Genomic DNA, 27,573 nt, shown 5'->3' on the forward strand with positions numbered 1-27,573 from the left:
TTTTTATACTATGCTTTTGTGTTTTATTTGAAAATAATTACATAATACAATTCTACACTACTACAATTCATTCAATTTTACCATCTTTGGCTTAATAATAACATTCTTTATGCTATTGATAATATTATGTATAAATGTTATAACATAACATAACCATATTGTTTCTAGTACGCGTCATTGTTATCTTCCACAGCAGATATGTATGTAGAAGAATCAAGAAAAAATGGCAAATACTTTAAAACCGAAACAGTTGACTCACAATTTACCAGAAAAGTTTCAACCATGATAAAAACATTTATCCCAAACATCATTTTCACACTTCGAATGACTAAATTTGTCTGTATTTGTGGTAGCCGCCCTACTGAGACTCACAATCAGCCCGGATCTGTTGGATGAAGGCATCTCCATCCGGTGCATTGCGTTACCATATCCTTCGGCAGAACAGAACTATTATGTCTATTCAGCAGCCTCTATGTCTACCTTTCAAACGTTTTCTACCTCTTGGGTACCACTGGATGACTAGATTTGTCCAGTGATAATTTTTTCATCAAGTTATGTGTACATGCCATTTCCATTTGAGGTTTTTAGCAAACTATTACATTGAATGCCTACTTCGAATCATTCAGATTTGTCCTTATGCTTTATGCCCAGCATGTACTTCACCATACCACGCTGTGCTACATCCAAGTTTTTCTGTTACTGCCTAATTTTTTTTCTATTACTTCTATTAATCCCCATGTTTCGCATGCATGTGTGAAGCACACACCGGTTGAACAATTTGCATTTTAAGCCGTGTTGACACTACTCGGACCGCATTCTACTCTTCTGAGCTAGCTCGTATAAGAATAATTAGTATGAAGCTGTCTCGTACGAGTGTACTTGGATCGTGTCAACGCGACTTTAGGCACAGTGACAGGCCACCTTCGAAGACGAAGTAGTGATTAGATTGAGATTCAATAAAACCTGTCACTGCGATTGTAATTTGTAAATATTTAACACATGCAGTGAAATTGGATACAAATATTAAGATAGGTTTGAATATTTTCACTTCATGTTTTTGATTATTTAGGGAATAGATTTTCCTATGTATTCCTCAGTAAATCGAGAGTCGACTGTAGACATAAGAAAAAAGTCACATAATTATTCAACCAAAAATATACTTAATACAATTATTATTGTTGTCACATTTTTTTTTAATTTACTTCATAGACTTATTTAATTATTCATAATTAATTGACTTATACCCGGCCTTTAGCCCATCAGATTAGTTTCGTTGACTAGCGAGCTTTCTTCGATCTAATTGAATGAGCGTTACACTGGCATCAATTAAAACTTATGTAGATAACTGGATGATTATAAACTTTGTCCTCGAACTGTTAAAATTTACTTGTATTCTTGTTCAATGCTTGTTTTCAATTATTATAATAATTCTAGATATAATGAAAAAATAAGTACACCAGAGATGAGACTTCTTCAGTTATAAGCATATGCTTACTGGAAAGTCATTTTCATTACTGATTAGCTTAAATATTTACAATATAAAGTTTTGAAACAGATGTGTATCAAGAATATCTATTAGGTGTACATAGAGATGTCAAAAAGCAAATACATATCAGTATCATATTAAAAGAAAATAACTGTATACCAGAGGTAAACTACGGTAACTCCAAAATGACAACTTCACAGGAGAGATGAATTTGTGATTTTTGGAACTTTCAACTTGTGGCATTCGTGAATGGAAAAAAGATAATATTTCCATATTTATTTATCAAAACCTTTTTGTTTGTTTACCGCTGTAGTTCGATTATAAGTTTCATCAAAAGAATTGTATGTTTTCTTACTGTTGTTTACCTCCAATAGTTTTAGAGTTACAATGACATTTTTAACTTTTATAATAAGAGTAATATGAGTTACAGCTGTTTACCACGTATGCAGGATAAGTAATGAGGTAACAATATAACAATAACTCCATTTCACGATTTTTGAGTTACAATAGTTTACCTCTGGTATACAGATATCAATACTGGTATTTATTGTACATGACCAATATTTTCCATCTGCATCGTAAAACTCAAGATCATTTATATCAGAAAGCATTTTGATACAACTTTCGACCAGTTTTTTACAATGTTCATTTATTCACCGAACTTATGTAACTATTTTGGTCTGGATTAGTCATAATAATTACAAAAATTCCAGTAAATTCACCGATTACCATTTAAATTTTAATATGTACTAAAGTAACTGATATCCCCAATCGCGCGTAAGTTTAATGTTCTTTTTCTTTCGAGTTTTCCTTGCTTATGTTAGGTGTGTCCCCCAACACTGATATGTGATAATATTTCTGTTCCTCATGCGAGAGTAAATTCGGTGCTCCGGAGAGAGGATCGCATCCATCGTGATTCTTTGGGAATGCTATCACATCCCTTAACGAATCCGCTTTGCATGCAATGGTCACCAAACGATCGATGCCTGTCGAGAATAAAGATTATTTAAAAAAATGCTCGATGAAAAATACTTTCCTGCAGTGATCTTACACCATAGATAATGGGAATATTTGATAGCACTGTGCGACTAAAATTCAATAAAGTAGACATACTGATTGATTTTTTTTTCATTTATATTCAATGATACGCCATGTCACTTAATTTTATATAAGAAAGCATATCCACAGTATTTTCCTTTCCACTTCCATATTATTGAATTTTAATTACAGCATAATGTCACAACTTTTTTGACTAGTACGAATCACTCCACAAGTATATTGTAATATTATATTTTATTGGAATTTGTATCAAAATTGTTGAAAAGATGTGCTCTTCCTATGCTTGCTGTGTTATGCAGAATATTATACATTGTATGGTCAGTGTCTGGTTTAGAGACTTGAGTAGTGTTTTATACAACTTTTTTGATTTAATAATTGCATTACCGGCTTGATCTTATTCGAGGCCCCCTTTTAAATTTTAAGATGAATCGATTACGTCATCTGCGTTAAAAACTCACAGCTGTGTGTAAAAAGTATTTTGAATATTGTAATAGAACTAACTGGTATTTTAAATTATCAACATTGCATAATATAATATTGTAATACTAATTGCAATTATAATACAATATATCGTCGCTTAAGAAACAACACCGCGGAAGTCAATTAATTAAAATATTCAGGGGAAACAAAAAACGTCTCAAAAAATTGAAAATTGATACCTTTTAACTTATTTTTTTTTTGTGTTTAGTTAAAAAAATGTTTCTTTTAACTAAACACAAATAAAAAATAAGTTAAAAGGTATCAATTTTCAATTTTTTGAGACGTTTTTTGTTTCCCCTGAAAATTTTTATTAATTGACTTCCGCGGTGTTGTTTCTTAAGCGACGATATGAGTATTTTCAAATATTATTATTTTGTATTTACTGTACATGCTAATAGTGTTACAATGTAATATTTGTATTTCCTATTAAAATCAGATATTCGTATTAGAATCGGACAATAAAAAATGTAACAGGTAATTTAATAGTATGTAGTCACATTATAATACATTATGATACCAAATATCACAGTAAATGCCTAAATCCCCCATCAAAAATCCTGCAATCGACAGCGTTGGTAAGAAAAGAACTCGGACATAATAATTGTAACTGCAAATGAGTCGATAGGGGAATGCTAGACCGGGATGCAAAACAAAACAAACAAGTAAATACCGTTATTTGTTTCTGGGTGGATGAAGGACAGAGGGTAGGTACTAGCCAGTCGGGAAATATCCCCCGAGCCTTGAACGTCGCGTCTGAATCTGATTTGCTACCTTTTAGTGCCAAAGTGTACATGAAATATTAATAATAATTAATTGTTACTCCATTCAATTTATAAGTCTTAATAGTAAAATACAATGAATATTTAATTTCACCGAATCCGTGGTCAACAACTCCTCCCACATAAACCCTTACACTATCTGTACTAATGATAAAATTGGAGTATCTGTTGTATTTGCTATAACTCAAACTACTTGACCAACATTGATGAAATTGCACAGCATATAGACTACAATCTTGGTACCAACGTGTTACACTTTTCTCGATTCTACATAAAAAAAACAATAATATTATAAATTAATATTTTCACAAGATTTAAGAAAGTAACATTTTTTATTGAACACACGTAATTTGGAAATACTTCAGAAATAGTCTTGAAAAAAAATGGTACCAAATGGGACTCGAACCACGTCCTATGTGCTTTACTCATGCAACTGAAACACTTCTCAAACTGCCGAAATCCGATGGACCATATTTTTTTCAAAATTTTTTCTAATAGGAATGTTTCGAGGATTTCCACAAATTATTTATGTAGGTATCGATATACCATCATAAATTGTTGGTGTTGGAATTTAGAACTAAGCTCACCACAGTATAAAAAAAATTGAATAATATGTCAAATATTAGCATGTGGCACCCTCGCTCAGCTGATAACTTATACTGGTGGATCTATACATAGTATTAAGGTGGTACTTTTCTTTGAATGTTTCAAATATGAATAATTATTTTTACTTATGCCTATTTTTCTAGTGATAAAAGACCTACTTTTATATTTTCTGTCGCAATGATTCTGACTAGATAAACCTAGAGGTAAATTTATTATCTAAACTAAAGAGTTCTGACAGAATTGCCAAAACTCAAAGATAGCACCTTTAAATATGTAGATACGTAAAAATTATAAAATAGTACCATTTTCGCTCTAAAGCGAAGCATGCAGATCCCCAAATATCAGAGATTTACGAAAAATTGGTCTCAATCCAAACACAGATACACTTGACGAAAAATATTGTTGGCTACTTACCAAGCGCAATGCCGGCATGCGGCGGACACCCACTCTGCAGAGCGTTGATTAAATGCTGCAAGGGTTCAGGGGATAATTTCAACAATTTTAAAAGTTGCAATTGCAATTCTCCTGAATGTGCGCGCACAGACCCGCCACCGACTTCATTGCCGTCCAGCACAAGATCGTATGCTAAACTGCGAACCTTCAAAAAATATTTACAATATAAGTAGAACACGACGGAAGAAATCACCGTTCACGCAATCAGACAGAACGTATTAACCTACATGGTGTGGAGATATCTTATCAAACATTTTAAAGAAGATTAGTCAGTCAGCATTCGCTGGATTCAAGGATACGTTGATTGAACAACCTGCATAACAATTAAACCTTACCACAGGATTTAATGATAGGTAACTTAACACACAGATGATACAGAATTCAAGGATCTGCTGGATAAATTTAACTTTTCATTGAAACGTAAATTTATGTGTTTTTAATTTATGGAAGGTTTTCTCGAAATAGGAATTTAGCATATGACTCAACACCTCTCTCGTCTCACAAAAAAATAAGAACGTTAAGGTAGTCTTTCGAAGTCGGTGACGACACGCGACAGCGACAGGTTTCATAAGCACTGATCAAATACAATTTAATATGACTCGTGTTCACCAAATTAGAAGGGCTGTCTTTAAGATAACTCCCAATATGTGTGATCTGTGTCTTCGGTTTCTTAAAGATGAAAAAAAGGGTAATAAGTTCTACCTTGAATGGATCCGTTTCGAGTAAATGATAATCTTCAGGATGTGGAGCAGTGAATGGATGATGACACGTCTCAATACTTCCATCGTCACCTTTCAGAAACAGAGGGAAATCCATTATCCACAGCGGACTCTCCTCACCAGTCTGTATTCGATTCAGTTCATTTCTGGATTCTAAATCCAAGGCCAGTTTTGAACGGGCTTCACCTAAGCACCAACACTAAAAATGAATAACAACATATTATTATGTTACTAATTATGGTCATACACATATAGTATGAAGTGGGTTTTTAGTGTGGTTGAATTATTGGTAACCACAAAAAAGAAATACAGTATAACCCATAGACTATAGATACATCTAGACGCCACCCGTTGCATTGCTAAATGAAGCTACGTGCCGTGCGTTTGGTTTTTGGGCGAGCGAACGCATTCGCCTACAAATGTTCGATACCGTAGACCATTTCGCTAGTGCTCGCCCGAAGTGCTCGCACTAGACGCTCAGAATTAAAATATAATTTTCTATTTTTTTACGTTATATAGTATTTTTAAGCGGTCAAAATGCAACCATTAGGTAAAGATATCCATAATTTAAGTTATTTTAAAGAAACACTAGGTCACTGATTTTAAAATAAATAATAATATACAAATAAATTATCACGAACATGTATCAACTTACCTATGAAACGTAATACCATCGTCTTGCTTATCAGTACGGCTACCATATTTTAATACAACACGCAGAACCACCTTTCCTATTTAATTAACTAAAAATATATACCACTGACTTTATGTTTAACACAAAAAATAGCAAATTTAGCAACACAAACTCGCAGATTATCGATGCTACGTGAAGCGATTCACCACGATTTGCCAGCGATACTTTTGGAAACTGACTCAAAAATAAGTGGACCTTTTATCTTACTCTAGCGCGTGTCGCAGAGATTATAAGGGTGCCGAATACTTTCTCACTCGCACTCATGCATCGTTTTTGTTCAGGCCTTGGTATAACCCCTATTTTACGTTTTTTAAGGGACTGAAGAAAAAAAACCTAATTGGAGGGAAAATGTAAAAGGGGGGTATTGAAAAAAAGAACATTTAAATTTTATGTTTCTAAAAAAATAACATTTTATTAAAAAACAAAATTCAATTAAAATTTTTATTGAAAAATCGTTCGAATGTCACGACCCAATCATTGTCAAGCGCGCGTAACTCGCATATTTTGAATATTTCCGACGTAAATCGCGGGAAAGAAAAACGTAAATGAGGGTATTAAATGTACTGAAATACATCGGGACTGAAAAAAATACACGCAATTGCCGGGAAAACGTGAATTCCGGGCACGCAAAAACGAGGTTATACTGTATTCACAAATATTTTAACATTGGCGCATTAAAATGTTTTGTTATCATTGGCAGCTATTTTGAATGTGTATAATATTATCTATGTTTGGTAATTTGTACATAATATGACACACGACTTTTGTGTGTTCATCTAAATTTTCCAGACAATGATGGTTCGGTGTGTTCAGTTGTCCTTTCACAGGAGTTATGTTAGTCTAATACAGTGGTTCTCATGTGCAGCCACCAACATAATTTTCAGTATTTAATTTAATTAACTGGGCTAACGTTAAATATGCGTTTTTGGAAATGAGTCATGACCAAGTACAAAAACCATTTTAATAATACCGCGTTGAAAAATTTTGGTCGAAGTTATACGTTGACCAAGAATCAAGTCAATTCAAAGAATTGGCAACAATTGCTTTATTAATATTGTCGATTTTTCCTACTCCTGTATACTGTGAAAGATTATTCAGTGTAATGCACTTCATAAAAAACAAATTAATATCGTAGCCAGTTGACGGATGTAAACTTAGAAGCAGCCGCTCGCATTGGAAAAAAGAAGTACCTATTGAGGAATTTCCATTTGCATTATTTTTAAATAAATAGATATGTACTAAAATGTACAAATGTCTTTTATTAAATGGACTTATGATTTGAGTTGCCCCATCTCCACCCGCAATGTATATGCAGCCGCGGATTAAATGGACTTGTCCATAAATAAATTGATCCATTTTTTTAGTAAATAAAATTTATCTTTAATTTTTTCAATCACAACAAAAGTTAGATTTGGTGCGGCCACCAGACGTTTCCATAGAACTGTCCATGTCAATTGTGCGACCACAGTTAAATTTCACGTGAGAACTGCTGGCTATCTAATCAACTATCTATGAGTTACAGTAGCGAAAGGTGGAAGTACCTAGCTGTTAAGATCTGACATAAATAGTGCACACTAAACTTTGTCTGTCAAACGTATTTGTTTTCATTGAACTAAGACTACATTGTGTAGATAATGTTTGTTAGTTTTTAAAATTCCATTAAATTTTGCCCAATCCAAGCCATAGTAGATTATAGTCAAGAGATATACGTTTTTCTATAAAATCTCTAAAATTTACCATTAAACCATAACTAATTTAAAATTTTATAGATAGAAGAATGTTTTTTATCTATTATGGCCCATCTAATCTAATATATAAAAATTAATATTTGTGTGTTTGTTTGTTCGTATTTAATGCGCAGCCATACCGTTCATCCGATTGCGATAAAACTTTGTAAACTTATTGCTTGCACTTGCGGGAAGAGTATAGGCTATACTAATATATAAAAATGAATGTCTGTCTGTCTGTATGTCTGTCTGTCTGTGTGTCTGTCCCGTATGCGTTCCTATACCATTCATCCGATTGCAATGAAATTTTGGTAAGTGGTTGTATGCATACCCATAAAGGTTTCTGAATTAGAAAAATCATCTTCTTCTTCTTCATTATATTTTCTTTTATTCGTATGGTTCCTATACCATTCATCCGATTGCAATGAAATTTTGGTAAGTAGTTGTATGCACACCCATAAAGGTTTCTGAATTAGAAAAATCATCATCTTCTTCTTCTTCTTCATTCTATCTTCTTTTATTCGTATGGTTCCTATACCATTCATCCGATTGCAATGAAATTTTGGTAAGTAGTTGTATGCACACCCATAAAGGTTTCTGAATTAGAAAAATCATCATCTTCTTCTTCTTCTTCATTCTATCTTCTTTTATTCGTATGGTCCCTATACCATTCATCCGATTGCGATGAAACCTTCATCAGTTGAAGTGGTAACACCCGCAATGGTTTTTGAATTAGTACAACCATCTTCTTCTTATTCTTCTTCTATTCTATATTCTTCTATTCGTATGCGTTCCTATTCCATTCATCCGATTGCAATAAAATTTTCGCCAGTAATTGTGCCAACACCCGCAAAGGTTTCTGAATTAGTACAACTATCTTCTTCTTCTTCTTCTTCTTCATTCTATCTTCTTTTATTCGTATGGTCCCTATACCATTCATCCGATTGCAATGAAACCTTCATCAGTTGTTGTGGTAACACCCGCAATGGTTTTTTAATTAGTACAACCATCTTCTTCTTCTTCTTCTTCTTCTTCTATTCTATATTCTTCTATTCGTATGCGTTCCTATTCCATTCATCCGATTGCAATAAAATTTTCGTTAGTAATTGTGCCTACACCCGCGAAGGTTTCTGAATTAGTACAACCATCTTCTTCTTCTTCTTCTTCTTCATTCTATCTTCTTTTATTCGTATGGTCCCTATACCATTTATCCGATTGCGATGAAACCTTCGTCAGTTGTTGTGGTAACACCCGCAATGGTTTTTGAATTAGTACAACTATCTTCTTCTTCTTCTTCTTCTATTCTATATTCTTCTATTCATATGCGTTTCTATTCCATTCATCCGATTGCAATGAAATTTTGGTAAGTAGTTGTATGCACACCCATAAAGGTTTCTGAATTAGAAAAATCATCATCTTCTTCTTCTTCTTCATTCTATCTTCTTTTATTCGTATGGTCCCTATACCATTCATCCGATTGCGATGAAACCTTCATCAGTTGTTGTGGTAACACCCGCAATGGTTTTTGAATTAGTACAACCATCTTCTTCTTCTTCTTCTTCTTCTATTCTATATTCTTCTATTCGTATGCGTTCCTATTCCATTCATCCGATTGCAATAAAATTTTCGCCAGTAATTGTGCCAACACCCGCAAAGGTTTCTGAATTAGTACAACTATCTTCTTCTACTTCTTCTTCTTCATTCTATCTTCTTTTATTCGTATGGTCCCTATACCATTCATCCGATTGCAATGAAACCTTCATCAGTTGTTGTGGTAACACCCGCAATGGTTTTTTAATTAGTACAACCATCTTCTTCTTCTTCTTCTTCTATTCTATATTCTTCTATTCGTATGCGTTCCTATTCCATTCATCCGATTGCAATAAAATTTTCGTTAGTAATTGTGCCTACACCCGCGAAGGTTTCTGAATTAGTACAACCATCTTCTTCTTCTTCTTCTTCATTCTATCTTCTTTTATTCGTATGGTCCCTATACCATTTATCCGATTGCGATGAAACCTTCGTCAGTTGTTGTGGTAACACCCGCAATGGTTTTTGAATTAGTACAACTATCTTCTTCTTCTTCTTCTTCTATTCTATATTCTTCTATTCGTATGCGTTTCTATTCCATTCATCCGATTGCAACAAATTTTTCGTCAGTAATTGTGCCAACACCCGCGAAGGTTTCTGAATTGGTACAACCATCTTCTTCTTCTATTCTATCTTCTATTCGTATGCGTTCCTATACCATTCATCCGATTGCAATGAAATTTTGATCAACTGTTGCGCTCACGCCGCAAAGGTCTCTGAATTGTTACAACTATTTTCTTTTTTCTTCTATTCTATCTTCTTCTATTTGTATGCGTTCTTATACCATTCATCCGATTGCGATGAAATTTTGACCAGTTGTTGTGCGCAAGCCCGGGAAGGTTTTTGAATTAGTACAACCATCTTCTTCTTCTTCTATTCGTATGCGTTCCTATACCATTAATCTGATTGCAATGAAACTTTGGTGAGTTGTCATGCGCATGCCCACGAAGGTTTCTGAATTAGAAAATCATCTTCTTCTACTATTCGTATGCGTTCCTATACCATTCATCCGATTGCGATGAAACTTTTGTCAGTTGTGTGCGGTTTCTAAATTATTATTATATAACATACAAAGTTTGTTGTTTGTTTGTTCCATCCAATTTAGATTTTTTTTTTTACTACATATTTATAACATTAATAACGTTTTCATATTTTGGATTCGATTTTAATTTAGTGTTCTTATGTTTGACCTTTACTCCTATTATAATTATTTTCATATTGCCATATTGTATTACACAGATATTTTAATATTAAAGAAATAATTACCTCTTATTATTTTTCAAATATCTAAGATAAATATAACCACGAAGCGACCCCGTGCGAAGCCGAGTACTTCAGCTAGTAATAGATAAAAAATTCTATTCCCAACCCTTTACGAGTTGTGACCGCTTAATATTTGTACCTACATCCATCGGATTCTGGATATTCTTTCTAATAAGCATTATTCTTACTTGCTTCAAATTATGTATGTTCAATAACAATTACTACATTCCTAAATCTTGATTATTGTATAATTGTTTAATTAAACTTTAATTCAAAAATAGTACTAAGTTACAAGTTACTAACCGTATCATCCTCAGGGCCAAAGGCCAAAATAACCGAATGATCTTCAGATAGTTTTAATTTGGCAGCAATATTTCTCAACTGCGTCTCTCCAAGCACAATGTTTAATTTTGAGCGACACCATTCTTCGACAGATCCACTGACAACCGACACTATAAGGGTGACATCCGGGTGCTTTTCCTTAGCGATAGATTGTAAAGATTTCCTAAAGCTGTTGGAACTCTTCGATTCCCTATGGACAATCGCTAAGCATCCAAAATCAGGTTGTGAAGAATTCTTTATTTTTTCATTATTCCTCATCTCATCTGTGAGGTCTTGTATCTAAAAATCAAACATTTTTACTTGTAATTAAAGGAATGACGTTAAAATGTTAAATTTGTTAAAATATAAAATACAATATAAAAATATAAAATAAAATAAAAATATGTTACATTTTTGGTCAATAGTCAATATTATTATGTACCTATAGCTAAACAACTTAAAAACGGACCTGCGTAGAAGCACACTTACTTTCGTGCGCATATAGTAGATGTGTAAACGCTGCGTTTGTGAGCATAAACGCTTTGTCTGTTTGTGAAAGGTCTGTTTTACACGATACAATAGTATATTTACAGTTTACAATGAATACCCCATCTAGATCGGGGTATTACTAAAAACCTTTACAAAGACAAGCATGACAAATTATTGTTTTAATGTGACCGAATATTTAAAAGTGGTGAAAAAACAGTACCTACAATAAATTATAATGATATGTAGATATATATTTTTATAGAAAATAATTTTCACAGTATGCGTTTTATAACAACTTTACTAAAAATACCAATTAAAAGACTTTATTTGAAAATTATAAAAAAATGTGATTGGATCATCGATATATTTAATATGTATACTGTTCACTTCTACTTATTGAGTCATAATTTGTGTTCTCCTAATTATTTATTAATACATACCCTGCAGCAATATAATCAGTTAATGTGGGTTTAATGATTAATTTCCTTCCAAACTCTATAATTACCCAGTATTAATTAACCTAACGATCATAATAGGTAGGTGTAGGGGTAACTAATAACTAAGAGGTGATAATATTTTAATTTATTTTTCTATTGTTAATTATCGAATAATAATTGGGCTTCAAAGTGAATTGCTGAGAATAGAATTATTGTTATAAATTAAAAACCTAATTTCGCCGGATTGGTTTTCTCAAAAAATGACAATACAAAAAATTTTCATGCAACTAAAGCGACTTTCTGTTATCGCCAAGATCTTATTGAGGACAGTAGTTAAATAATTTATTTACATTGAAAGTAACTTTGACGATTTTCTATGTGTAATATGGGCTGTTTCGTTATTCGACGCTCGTGTACTGGCTGACAATAGCCGAACACAACCGAACATCAAAAGGTTCAGTTTTATGTTGTCAGACTATAGTAATTAGTAACACACTAACATCCATTAGTAACAAATTAAATTTTAGGGCTTATCTTGGTAATAGCTGCAGTTTTAATATAATTGACGGAATTAACTGTTTGCTTGCAGTTTTTGACAGACTTAGGCAATAATGATGTGAAGTTTGCTTCAAATAAATTCACAGTTCGGAATGACTTGCAACATTAAACATTAGTCTATGAGACCTTTTTTCATATTTACTTACATACATTTGATTTACTTCAATTTCTTTGATATGAAATATCCGTAATGAGTTACATCAAAAGCCTAGTACCGTTCGTTCTTGCTCAACGGTTTTGCTCGATTGAGCATGATGACTTGGAAGCATGCTCGTCGTTGCGTCCACACAGTCGAGCAACTCGACACAAGACGCTGTGAGGCCACAGTCGCACCGCCGCGACTGCGACCACGAGTGAGAGCGAAGCCATACGAGCCTTACCGGTGCGTCTTCACTCCCTCACTCTCGAGCAAGAATTACGGACCTTCAATCTTTTTCGGATAGCGCAATTTGTTCGATGTCGAACAAAAAACCATCGAGCCAGATGGTACACACGTTGAGACATGTTGGAATGAACATAAAACCATCGAGCAAGAACGTGCGTGTGTACTTACTAATTAAAACATTACTTAATACATTTATCATCTTGGATATCTAATAATAAAAATGACTATCGAAGTCCCAATGTTTTAGTTTGCGAGATATGACATACTTTCAAGTCGTATGAATTGTCTGGTTTATCAGTGCCGTAAGTACGCAATGCCTGCCGGTAAGAGAGACGTTCAAAAGCCGTAGACGGCAGTGGTCGCGGCCAGGCCGCTCTCAAGAGACCCTCAATCAATGCGAGGACTTCTTCGACACCCGCAAAAGACAGCTCAATATCCAGCTGTGTGAACTCGGGCTGCCTGTCCATGCGGGTCGACTCATCTCTGTAATTCATGAAGAGAAATTGATTATCAACAGTACTCTTTTGTCCCAGAAACATAATATATACACAATATCATTCGAATGTGACATTATAGAATTTTATAAAAGTTGGATGTCAAACACTTACTCATATCCCCTAGAAATAATAACTATCACAAACATTCAAAAACTGTTATATATTCTAAAGATAAAATTAATGGATTGATTTTCATGTAAGGGAATAGTTATCGAGTTGCTTTAAAGATTTATCAACAAAATGCTGAAAGATACATTCGAAATACAAATTTACGAAAAAAGAAAAATACGTTTTGCATTCTTTTTACAGGTGTCAGTCACTTCGGTGAATGTGCATGTGACTCAAAAATAGTTTTAACACTGTAATAACTAAGAAGTAAGTAACTTGCCTATATTTGGCTTACCTACTTTACGTGATTTATGCGGCAGATAAAGGATTTAAGCTTTTGATTACTTTACAACATTCATAATTTGTATTTATATATCACATCCTTAGTACAATATCAACATAAGACAAAATCAAAATATTGTGTAGTTTTGAAACAATTTAATAAAAAAATCAACATTCATTAATTTATAACATGACTATAGTAGAACCCTGATATAATGGACTTCGGATATAACAGACAAAATACCCGGTCAAACGCGAAAATTGTTATTAACATCCTTTTAATGTTATACATGTTAAAATTCAAGTGTCACCGCTTGTAAACAACGTTTTGCACATGATAATCACGTCATACATCTCTAATTCACAGCAGTTTAATTTGTTTACTCGAAGTGAATGGATGCATTTATTTCTCCATTCAATAAGTTTACAATGGTTAGAAGTAGATGAAAGTGACCCTGGGTATCACGAAGAAAGAACACAACACACCCAAAAACAATGTTATCAGTGATAAGATCACATCTCGACGATCTAATAACCTTTATTGACTATTTGTCAGATAACGAAATTCAAATATATTATATGCATTTTCGTAATTTTAGAGTTGATTATAAAAAAACAGCAGACTTCAAAAGTGCAAACAAAACTTGGTTTTTTTTTTTAAAGCAGGATTACCGAAAACAAGCGTGTTGACATTGAACATTAACGTCACTCCACAACGGGTGTGCCTGGATATATTATCCGAAGACGAATTAACAGGATTTTGTTTGTGTTTTTATATAACAGACTTTGGGCTTTAACGGACACCCTTCACTCGCATTACTCCTTTATATTGAGGTTCTACTGTATAAGCAATTTTAAATTTCATTTAATGTTTTCGACAGATCATTATATCCAAATCTCTATTTATACCTCCTGGGACAGCACATTAATAGCACTAAAAAGTGACATTGAACCAATTCACTTAATGATATTCTATGATCCCACACTTCCGCCATTCCTACCTATCTATACAGTCCATTAAAGTGACAACTATTTAATTTTACAATAAGTTAATATTATAATCAATTTGAAAGATACCATTGAAATGGTTAATATTACACTCACTATAGGATAACAAAAACTACATCTAATAGCATTGTTAACACAGAAATTCATTTTTTTGACATGACTAACATATCAATATTACGCTAAGGCAGCGATATACACATTGGTATGTTTTTGTCATGTTAGTTTAATATTGTTTTATGGAAACGAATTGTATTAAATAATTGAATTGTAATGAGTAACTAACTACCTGTAACATCTAGCCACTTGGAAATATCTATCAATTGCTCCAGCCATCAGCATTTGTTTGAACTGCTGCGGGCTCTGGACAAGAGAGAAAAACTTTCCTCTATGCCGAGTCGGAACAACAAACTCCTTGGCCCCCTAAAAGTAAACAAAGGAAGATTTCCATCAAAGTAAAAGATGAAGAATGGATTGATTTATTATTGTATTCCAGCATTTATATTTAAACTTACCCCAGGAGTTCTGCAAAAGAGAGTCGGTGTTTCCACCTCGACGAATTGGTGTGAATCAATAAGATATTTTCTCATATTCATTAGCATTGAGGATCGCATTCGAAGATTACTTTGCATGTCAGGCGTTCGGATATCCAAATACCTGTAGAAAGAAATTCAATAAAAATTATTAATTCACTTACCTAAGGTGATGTTGGGAGATATTTCGTGATGGAGTTATAAGACGAACATACAATCAAATACAATTTTCTGAAAAGTTTCATTTCAAGTTAAATTATTAACCAATTACAGTAGAACCTCGTTAATAAGAACACGGATAATTCGAAATTTGCCGTAATTCGAAATTTTCGCGAAAAAAAAGTCCCTTGAACATTATTTTCATATAAAACCATACCTTTAATTTTCCGAGTCCTGGCATATAAAAATATTCAATAAATCGTAATAAAGTACACTATTTCATGAGCCAGTCATTGAAAATTGTGACAGACTTTTCGTAAAACATCTTAAATTACTTATTTTAAGGTAATAAAAATAATCCTGACATTTTATGACCCATTAACACACACGGAACCGGAAATTTGGTAGGCACATCTATGATCGTAAATGATATTGATGAAAATAATAAAAAAAAAAATTTTAATTTTAATATTTTTCCCCATTTATTTTTCGGTCCCATGGAATTCGTATTAACGAGGTTTTACTGTATATTGTTGATAATATTTGTATTCTCTGCCAAACTGGGAGATTTGACTAATCTTGAAATCCGTCTATTTGTGGCATTATTTGAGTACCACTGAATAATCATGATTTGGAAGCCGCTCATCAAATCCTTCCACAGTGCTGTATTACAATTAATACGTTTGTGTGTTCCGTAATTACGACTGTTTCGTTCAGCGGTAAGTTGAACACCGAGCATATCTGGAGATTAAGACCATCTCCTTTGTGTTAGTGTAGAGAATATCAAACCACTGAGCGTCTCATTATGACCTGCGTCCTGTATGCCTATACTGGGGGAGTTTCTATCATCAACCAAGCTGATGAAAATGCACTTGCACTTCAAAAAAATGTGGGGAATGTTGCGCCAACTAAAAGATATAATGTTTGAGGCTTTCACGGTTGTTTTTTATCGTAGTATATTCTTGGGTTTTCACCGTGTCTCCTTCTTCCTTCTTTACTCGACGTTTCGGGCTCGTCTTGATAATGGCCTCTGCAACGAGCCCGAAACGTTGAGTAAAGAAGGAAGAAGGAGACACGGTGAAAACCCAAGAATATACTACAACTAAAAGATGTTCGTTACATTCTACATTGAGAGCAGACCAAATATTAAATTTCGTTGAAGAAGCCAGAAGTTATGGCATTTTCAAACAAACAACCGTGAAGACCTTCAAGTAATAAATAATTATGACCTATTTTTTTATTTTACATACATATCGCACCGTGAGTTTAAAACCAACGCATCTGCAAATTTTTCGATTTCGAGATTAAATGCAAAACAGCTGCAAAAATCGTGAAATTGATAATGTAAAAGTGAAGTAACTGAAAGAACATGCAATATAATGTAGATATAAACCAAATATTATGGTATTTTTTTAGAAACTCTATTTCTCCTAACAAAACGAAGACTTCAAACCCTAATATATCCAAAATATGTCTTTTGCAGATGCCTTGGTTTTACACTCACGATGCGATATATTTGACTTAAAGGGTATAATTGCATGCATTGTATATACCTATGTTCTAGGCGCAGTTGCTCCTTTGGTTTCTGGAAAGATTTAATGGGGAAGGGGGTATGCGTGGCTTGGTTGAGGACCTTTAAATCATCCACCAATATCTCAACTTCACCAGTTTCCATGCCCAAGTTGACAGAAGCGGGCGGTCGAGCTCCCACCATGCCTGATATTTGAACCACTGACTCCAAAGGTATACTGTCGATATTTGTCAGCGTTGATGTTAGCTACAATTCCAATTAAATATAAAAAAGAGAATTTTAAGAAACATATTGTAATAATAACATTTTATGGCATATAAGTAAAGAACGGTGAGCAAATCGGTGGGTGGAGATAGCTAGCGTCGACAGTGGCAAAGTCCATTTTACACATTTTTGAGTCAATGCCGCCCCAGTCCAAACTAGCAACCTCCTTTTCTTTCTTGTATATTTTTGAGATTTCTACTAATTCGATGAATGAACCGTAATAATCACCGCTTATATTAATCTGAACGAAATTGTATCAGAAACTGAATCAATGTTACAAAATTGTTTTGATTATTTGATATTTTTGATTTTGATTTTCGATGTACCCATCAATTTCAAATTGACAGGATATTACTTTACCACTTCATACAATTTATATTGTTGAAAAATAAATTCTATAAACATTTTAAAATTAACGATCCATGTTATTATATGGGTCTAGGACGATTTGGCACCGGAAAACTGGACGCCACGGAATTCGAAAATAAATAGACGTTAGGTACTTATAGGTACTTTAAAAAAAAATATTCAATATTATTATTTATATTTCAATGATTATATTATGATTTAATAGTTGGTCAGAATGTAAATATGCAGACGCAAACAATGATTTAATCGTGCATATGTTTAAGTTCCAACGAAAAAAGAGTTTTTTATTTTATATAAAGCCTTAGGCATGGTAATTCTCAATCCGCGATAAAGAATACATTATGATAAGAGTAAAATGAATTCAAACTACTAAGTAGTAGATAGAAACTGATTAAAATACCTCGTCTACACGTGTCTACGACAGTGCGGCGTCCAATTGTCCGGAGGCCAGTTGTCCCATTCCCATGTGCTTTTGTCTATTCTGCTAACGTGTCCACTTCAATCATGGAATTTTATATGAAAGGACATGTCCAGTATTATGTAAGTCAATGATTCAAAATAATTCATAACTAAAATATTATAACATTATATTTATTTTTCTCACAACGGGCCGTGAGGTTCATTTACAGTACTCATGTCATTCACTTTCCAGGTGAGTGCTCTGGCCTCTAACCTACCGATACGGGTGAAACAAACACAGAAATACTTAGACTTGAGACAATCACATATACCTATCTATTGTGACTTTATCGGGAGTAGAGCTCAAAGGTGCCAGTATGAGAAGCCAGAACCTGGCACATTGAATTACGGAACCTTCTCTTTAAAGATAATAAATACTATCAGGTATTGTCAGGCGGCACAACCCTGCAGAATTATGGAACTGTTTTGTTTTCTTGCCTCTTTCAAAATAAGTTACTCTATAACTGAACAGTATTTTTTTTTCTTATATTGTCTGTGCTTTTTTATCAGTTTTTTTTTATATTATATACCAATTTCATTATTTTATTTCTACCAACTTAGTTTTTTTTTCTTATATTCATTTAATTCTTCCCTCCACTATATGCGATTTTTAATAACTGCATTTACTGTTTGATTCAATTATGCTTTACGTATCCACCTGTTATTAGGGCCAACATTTATTCATTTATTTATATACTTCTGTGCTTGGTCTTGTTGGTTAACCTTAATTAAATTAATAAATAAACATATTGGAAATTACTTGTTCGGGAATGACACACTGTATCACACCATATGCATCTCTCAGTGTGAGAAAGCGTCCCATTCGGCGGTGTTGTAACCATCCAAAAAGTATTGCTCTCTCTCCGGCATTTTCTTTCCTCAATTCTCCGCACGTGTGTGAGCGCCAATTATGGGAATTTATTCCGCTGCTCGCTGTCTAGAAACATTTAAAAAATATCATTATGCCCATTAACATTTTTTTTATATTACACTAAGTAGGCAGAAAATATGCAATATTAAAGATGACGCTTACATTTGGTATGGCAATAACTTCCTTGACAGGTTCAGCTGATGATTGGTCATTTGGGTCGAAAACTTTTATCGTGTCTATCGCAACTTCCACACTGCCCGTTTCAATTTGCTGAAAAAAAATCCATTCAGTTATTTAAACTCTGTGTTGCATATACAAGTACCTAGGTTCCCACCGCCACCCGTCATGTGTGTACAGCCATGGATATGCACGGCCACCTTCCATGACGCTATAAACCTGTCTGAAAAAAGTGATTTTAAGTGCTCATTTCGTCCCGAGACGGAGCCGCACAGGACTGATGTTGCAAGCGTGCACTGTAGTGCTTAAAAAATAAAGTTAAGAAAGAAGAAAAAAAAATGTATATATAAGTAGTAGTGGTAGTAGTAGCATATATAAGTAGTAGGAATCACCCACACTCTAGTGCATGCCAACCAAGGTCTTGGGAAGTTGCTCCTGGGACACTTTCGGCACAACTTTGAAGAGCGCCTAACGTTCGTTACACCACGGTAAACACCTGCATAGCGGGTATGGACATGTGGCGGGTAGTGGAGGGAAAAACGAGTCCACCAATGACGTGTTATAACCAGTGTAATACTGTGTTCTCTCTGTGAAAGATCCAGTTTGTTGACCCTAAATTAATAATTTTAATAAAACTTACAAAAATTTTGCTTACCATATTGACCTGCGAATCCGGTCTTAATGTGACAATACCACATATTTGCACTATAGATTCACCAGTTATCCTCTTAGCATCAATACTAAGCTTGGGTTTCTGCAACAGATTAATAAATTCATATTACTAAACCAAAAAATTTTAATATCAATCTATTCTGTTTTAGTTTATTGTAGCAAATCGTCATTGAGCTGTTCCTTCGATGTGACAAAACTTAAATATTGAAACATCGAATGAGAAAATGAGACATACATAGGAGGTTACCATAATTAACAATTACAACTAACTTATTGTAATTGTGACAATAAGTGCTAATACTTCAATGCAAAACTACCCTCGATAGTTGCCGATAGTAGTCTTGTGTATAGAATAGATGCGCTGGAGGGGAATACGGGTATATTGGTGAGTAATGGAATCTTTAAAGCAATATTGTTTATAACTTTTGTAATAATAAAAAACTTACAACGGTCGACAGTATGCACTGTATGCTTCCATAACCATCCTTAAGTTGTAGGAACCGAGGCAAACGTTGAGATGCAGCCCAGCCTATAAGAGTGACCGGACGGCCAGCGTCTTCAATCCCTAAGCCACCGCAGGTCTCTTTGCGTTCACGGAAACGCTGCAACAATTCACTGTTGCTGCCTAAAATAATATGTCGAAAACAATAAATAAAATACTAAAAACATTCTATTAATAATCAATTTATGTACTATTTCATCCGAAGTTTCCGTATAGTAGATGATCTGCACTGTATACTGTTAAATACCTTAGCACGCAACCGACATTTAGAGCCTAGCAGCACCCGTGTGAATTCAAGTGAAACTGCTTTAATGAATATGAATGTATAATAATTATAAATAAGCAAATATTGCATTTATTTTGTATGATATTTGATAACTGAGCATTTAAATCAAATATAGCATTGTGATGGTTTTTCTCTAGTATGTGTCAATGTATATATTATATTGAGAATACTCACGATGATGCGTTTATTTATAAATAGACATCGCATTTCAATGGGTTTTCATGTTTTAGTAATTTTATACATTTGTAAGAGGTAAGAGGTAGGTTTGTATAAGAACAAGCATCGTTTTTAAGAAATATGTAGGTATCCATGTATATTTAATTTTTGATGCTTTATTTCTGGCTGACTTTGAGGGGGGAACTGATGAAGCATACATTTCTATAAATATATAGTGGAACCTCTCATTACGAGCAAAACAAATTGTAAAAAAAATGGCTCCCTTAACGAGCGACATCTTACATAACGAGTGAAGCGGAAAGGGGAAGTCCCATCTTCACGTCACTGACTTGTGCGCCGGGACATTCCGCACCAGTGCGTCAGTCTGTGTTTAGCACTCGTTCCGCTAGCATGTTAGTGTTGCTTGTGATCAAACATTTTTCCAAATTTGTGTTCAGATATTTCTATGATTTTTTTTGTGCCAAATTTAATAACCCTTGCAAAAATGTCCCTGAAGAAAAAGCCACAAGAAGACAGCCATAAGAGAATAAAATTAACGGCAGAAATGAAACGTAAAATTGGCTGATCTAGTATGTACGGGTTTGGGTCGAAATCCCGAAGGCCGGAATCCCGAAGACCGAAATCTCGAATGCTGAAATCCCGAATGGCCGAAATCCCGAATTGCCGAAATCCCATAAGCCTAAATCCCGAAAGCCGAAATCCCGAAGGCAGAAATCCCGAATGCCGAAATCCCGAATGCTGAAATCACAAAAGACCGAAATCCCGAATCGCCGGAATCCCGAAGGCCTAAATCCCGAAAAATAAAAAAATACAGCAATAATTGCGCAATCTTAACACTTGCGCAAATTTTAAATTTTAAAAAACCAGAAAAATGGGTTTTTGTCTCTCCTGTAAAATTTGCGCAATTCAAGAAGTGTTAAGATTGCGCAAATTTGCACAAGTGAGACAAAAACACATTTTTCTACAATGTTTCTACGATGTTAAGATTGTGCAATTATTGCTGTTTGTATTTTTTTATTTTTCGGGATTTCGGCCTTCGGGATTCTGGCCATTTGGGATTTCGGACATTCGAGATTTCAGCATTCGGGATTTCGGCCTTCGGGATTTAGGCTTTCAGTATTTCAGCATTCGGGATTTCGGCCTTCAGGATTTCGTCCGGCACCCAGTATGCACATCATATACAATCAGTCTACATCAACGATTTGCACTATCATCAAGAACAAGGGCAAAAAGTTGTTTAGAAGAGTTTGTCAGTGGAGGAGGAGGTAGCAAAGCAACAATCTTCCGGCGCAATAAGATAAATGCTGAAAGCATGGGAAACTGTTGCATCGTATAATAAGGCGGTGGCTATGCGCGCTACAAATTTATTCAATGATGATGCTGTCACATTTTCACGAAATTTTGAAGCGTCGGCAAAATCAAATATCTCTAGACAGCTTTCTAGTAAAAAAGAATTAATTATTGTCATATATTCATAAATAATAATAAGTAATTTTTTTTGAATAAACGTTACAAATAAAAAGTATTTTTTTCAGCATGGAACGCATTATCGTATTTTAAATTAATTTATATGGGAAAAATTGTTTAGTTTAACGACTGTTTCACATTACGAGTAAGATTCTGGAATGAATTATGCTCGTTATGAGAGACTGTACAAATATAATAGTTTAAAAAAATATATAATGCTTTTCCTAATTAATACTTTCTCCCTAATAACAGCTGTTACATGACATGTCACCTAGCATAACACATATCTGAGCAGATTTATGGTACATGAGCATAAAATGGTTCACGATCACTGTTCTAGGTTGTGCCTTCAAATCGCAATGACCACTAAGTCGACATACTCACCGCATTTAGTGTATTCTTCAGTTGTGAGATGCTTAGGAGACGCAGCCTGGGTGGACATGCTGCGTACTGATAATGCATTCCTGTTAATGCGGCTTTGACTCGCCCAAGGGCCATTACGGTTCACTTCTACCATTACAAAATCTTCCACTTTTACTTCTACATCACCTGTGGGTAGTTTCTACAAGAAGAAAAAATTAGTCAGTCCTACAATACAGTTGTAATGCATCGTGGGCTAATTTCAAAAATTTGTTAATATTGAAAATGACCACGAGTGCACATGCCAAGCGACCTATAAGATAAGAAGCCCTGTTGTTACAGGGCCACGAGCCATTACGAGAGTCTGCCTCTTGCATTATGCTGGACCTCTTGAGCAGTGTGGAGTGAGTAGAAATCGTATCGTTAACCAACATGTGACAAACCAATTTTTAAATGAAATTGTCAGCTGACCTCGAACAGTTACGAATAATAAATGTGTCACATTGTAAAGACATTTTTTCATATAACTTCACCCGAACCAAAGCGGAAATGAGACATTGCGATCATTGGCTTACACCCATAGAAGATTCAGCTAGTACATAGATGAAAGCCACGAGACAATCATATGCGTCGTTCTTTCGTCGATTGGGCTCTAAAGCAGATGGAAACTGACCCGTTAATTTATCACAAAATTGGATTCAATGATGACACTCATTTTTGGCTCAACGGGTTTGTTACGAACCAGAATTTCCACATATGGAGTAAGACCAATCTAGAAGAGACTATTCAGACTTACATTACATCTACAAAAATGCACCATTTGGTGTGGTTTACAAGCTTGTGGTATCAGACTTTATTTCTCCAAAAATGAGGCCAGAACTCGCGTTACCGTCAATGGAGATTGTTTCCGGACCACGATCAATGAATTTTTTTTTTTGAAAATATGGATGACAATGATTCAGACGGAGATGTGGTTTCAAGAGGATACTGCTATGTGCCATACGATGACCGCATCCATCAACTTTTCTACATAATATTATACTTTACCTGATTCATCGCCCCGGAAGGTCTCAACATCACCCATCCAACAATAGATACAAACGACTGTAATGGCATATTTGTAAATCTTTTACTAATATCCTGTCTCTGAAAATAATAAAAAAAAAAGAATTTTGTATTTTAAATCTCAACATTACATTATGTACTGAATCAATCAAAGATATAAATTTCTAAGACAGGTCGCCACACACACAAATTAATGTGTTTACTGTGTTAATTAATTTTGGAGAGGCTTATGTAAATAAAATAGAAGAAAGAATAGCGATTGAGTTAACATGGTGATAAAACTTTCACATTAGCCATGTGACACCATATTTTTTAATGCGTTTATGATGAACTTTCTAGCAACCAAGTTGTAGGACAACAGACTTATCAGTTGATTGGATTGACTAAAGTAGCTCTTAACTTTGTTACAAATTTCAGGAGATTCCCAGGTGATGTGATGAATCAGACTCATGTTTGCCAGTGAACCCACTGTGGCCAGTCAACTCGTATTGTAGTCAGGAGCAATAGTGGTTATCTCTATTCGCCACTTAATGTTTTGAAAGAACAAATGTATGCGCCCTGATTATTTTATTACATATTATGCAAGCTAGCAGCTTTATTCCATGTACCCACACTGTTGAATGCATCTTAGACGCAACTCAAATCCATGCTTCGGTGATCTACCACATTCACCAATTGTGCAAAAGAGTTAATCACGCGCATGTACATTTGAACAAATTATTTACGTTTTTTTGTGTGCACTACAAAATAAGAGATGTCATTGTGTAATTTCAGTGTTGCAAATATGTACCTAAGTATTTGCTTCAAATTATAAATTGACAATGGATTTCCAGATGACAGATGATTTAATATGGTGATAATTATTATGTCCACATATTTCCTACCCTAGAATGTCAGTCAGAAGGGATATTTATATAATTAAAACGATACATACTAATTTTGTATGAAAATGAAAGAACTTGCTTGAACATTTAGACTTAAGACATTACAAAACAATTATTAATTTTAAAAAAAGAATGAAAAATATTCTAAACGCAATCTTAGACGTAATCTTTATGAAACAAAACGAGAAATATCTATCCCGCAGAGTCATTCGCGGCGATTCGAACTTGGAACACGCGCGGCAGATTTGTATTAAGCTACAGGGCACCGCATACCACCAAAATTCTTCAGGGTAGAACGAATATTATGTATGATTGATTAAACTAATTAATTTGCATTATGTCTGTATCTGATCCGATCTGGAAGAGTTTGCCAGCAAAGCCCCCGTGACTAGTCAAGAATTGAGTCGTATAGTTGTCCGAAGTCAGAGCAGTGATATCCATCCGCCACTGGATGTTTGAAAAAAGCAAGTATGTGTGCATGCCTTTTTTGGAGGCAACCAATCACCAAATTAAAACATGAAAATCTGAACACGTAATTACTAGCGCTCACTTCTTCTGGGACCACAAGTTGTGTGGCTCCATGTCCATCCTTTAACTGAACAAATCGTCCGAACCTCTGCTGCTGCACCCGCCCAACAATTTCAACGATCCGTCCTGCATGACTTGCGCGCAGCTCTCCGCAAGTCACCCTCTGAGGTATCGGCCGGTATATATTATTCTCACTCCAATGATGTGGGAAATCTGCAAAAAAATACAGCACTAATGAATTGATCAATTACAGCAACAATCTTCTAAGGCAAAATTCACATGTTTTTATTCAATATAATATTTGGATCCAGACCATTGACATAATAGATTGAGCAAATGGGCAACATTCATTTATTGTATTGAAAGCATCAATGGCATTTTTTTCCGACAGAAAGTAAACGAGTGTAGAGTGACATGTTTTTTATTGCTAATTGAGAATTATTAAACCTGACACTTTATATAAAAATAATTACAAGATAAAAAGAACTTTTTATATATAACGTTTTTAAATTTTCTGTTGAATCATATAAACTTGACTTGACTAGCTTAAACGATCAAAAAAATTTGTATTTGATAGAAATAATACTGAAATGTGATTTTGACATTTCATATTGATTTCCATAGTAACGTACGTATATATTAATAATTTAGTTGCTAGGTCCCCAGACCCCTAGCAACCAATAATAGTGGATTTAATTACGGATTTCTTCCGAAATAACTTTTCATACAAAATAGAATTAACTAAAAATGAATTCAATTCTACTTAAAGATGGCTAAAAGTATTTAAAAAATGCATTGGCATCGTGTTCTGATATATTCTAAAAGTTTCAAATGTCTAGCTAGTCGGGAAGTTAGTTAAAAATCGATTGCAAGATTTGTACTGGATAAACAACCACCGGACAAATAATAGTACGACCTAATAAAACCGTTGTAATAAAAGAACAGCTCTCTTCTCGTTGGAACTTACACATATGCATAATTAAATTATTAATGACGTGTGCATATTTAAATTCTAATAATTAAAAGTATTAAATAATATAAGTATTAAATATATATTTTAAAAGTACCTATAATTCACAAACATCTATTTATTTTCGAATTTCATTTGATTGCGTAGCGACCAATAGTCCCGGCTCTGAATCGTTCTTATCAATACAATACCGAATGATGAGAGCCCGAAGCCACGACCCGCGGCTTCATGATGGCTTGACCACCGCAGACTTCATTTTTCACATAAGCAAACAATATTATATATAGGTACTTACTCATTTTCTGTACATTTGACTCTGTCAAAATTCTGCCACTCTTTTCCTGCTGTAGCGTCCTTTTAAACAAATTCTGCAAGTATAAAATTAAGAATCTGTAGACTGTAAAACCATGTAGATTGAAAAGTAATTTGATACTGAACTAAAATAACAAAATTGGAATAGGTTTTCAAAAATATTTGCACAAAATATTTTCAGTCTGTTCCGTTACATAATTAATAATTATAACTTAAAAACTAATTGACCAATATTAATGAAACTTGGTACCAATCTAGTAAAGTTTCATTTCGATCAAAAAGTAGGTAAAGCTCCCAGATAGCAATGGTGAAGTGGTGAGATGAGGTGAGGTGGGGACTATTGCTGTATTTTTCAAAGCTGAAGTCTTATTCTCTACTGAAATTAGACATTTTGGACCTTACGTTAAGAATAAATTGAGCATAATTAATACTGCTGTTTGTTAAATGACACATTTAAGCCACGTTTAATCTACAATGTGCACACAACAACTGATTGTAGGTGCCACAGGTTACATCAACGCGTAGTTTAATATGACCACCAGTAGTTATAACTGCAAGTGTCTGCGCATGAAGCAGTGAGTGAAAGTCGAAGACAAAGGCTAGCTGTGGACTTAGTGAACTCCATTGCTTGCAAACTCCATTGCAAGTTGCAGCCACCCACACACTGCAAAGCATATGGGGATGTCCCATACAAACAATATGGGAAAATAAGTCCATAGTGTGTGATATGGGTCAGGTCTGCGCGTATTGTAGATAGCACGCGCAAGTAACATTGGTAAGAACTCTAAACTGGCATCTGTGTTGTTATTTGTGTAATGTTATTTTGATAAGAGTTGGCAATATTAAGGATGATACAAGAGTGCACGTTTAAGGTAGGTCTGGAATAATCAAATATTTTATAAACCTGAAAATTTGTCAAATAACCTCTCGCCTTCCTTCCGTTTAAAATAAATAATGACATCTGCAATGACCGGTACCGTCAAATAAAATTTAAAGATTTGAAAAGATTGTCAAATTGTGTATTATTCATAGACAAAAAAGGAAGTCAA

The 27,573-nt window shown here is 34.2% G+C and overlaps 1 protein-coding gene across 1 annotated transcript; it reads right to left on the reverse strand.

Moving 5' to 3' along the window:
• Positions 1-5: 5 nt before the first annotated feature.
• AspRS-m (aspartyl-tRNA synthetase, mitochondrial) lies at positions 6-27,564 on the reverse strand. Its single transcript, XM_085956153.1, has 17 exons — positions 27,429-27,564; positions 26,508-26,580; positions 25,265-25,455; positions 23,813-23,911; positions 22,790-22,967; positions 20,420-20,598; positions 19,957-20,055; positions 19,287-19,394; positions 19,014-19,190; positions 17,184-17,407; positions 15,454-15,595; positions 15,228-15,361; positions 13,313-13,529; positions 11,160-11,477; positions 5,566-5,781; positions 4,825-5,008; positions 6-2,472 (listed from the first exon to the last, which is right to left on the reverse strand). The coding sequence occupies exons 1-17, from the start codon at positions 27,483-27,485 to the stop codon at positions 2,270-2,272; spliced, it is 2,799 nt and encodes a 932-aa protein (XP_085812279.1). The 5' UTR covers positions 27,486-27,564; the 3' UTR covers positions 6-2,269.
• Positions 27,565-27,573: the final 9 nt, after the last annotated feature.

This window comes from Rhyacophila brunnea, unplaced genomic scaffold, assembly GCF_057557595.1.
Source record: "Rhyacophila brunnea isolate RB1 unplaced genomic scaffold, BYU_Rbru_1.0 scaffold_5, whole genome shotgun sequence".
In the NCBI taxonomy this organism is placed as follows: domain Eukaryota; kingdom Metazoa; phylum Arthropoda; class Insecta; order Trichoptera; family Rhyacophilidae; genus Rhyacophila; species Rhyacophila brunnea.

Excerpts from the sequence above, each read along its gene's own strand:
- AspRS-m (XM_085956153.1), bottom strand. The coding sequence starts at position 27,485 with ATGTCATTATTTATTTTAAACGGAAGGAAGGCGAGAGGTTATTTGACA. Across the intron at positions 22,968-23,812 it reads CTTCCGGGGCGATGAATCAG|AAACTACCCACAGGTGATGT; the intron begins GTAAAGTATAAT and ends TTCTTCTTGTAG. Across the intron at positions 2,473-4,824 it reads GCATGCCGGCATTGCGCTTG|GCATCGATCGTTTGGTGACC; the intron begins GTAAGTAGCCAA and ends TATTCTCGACAG.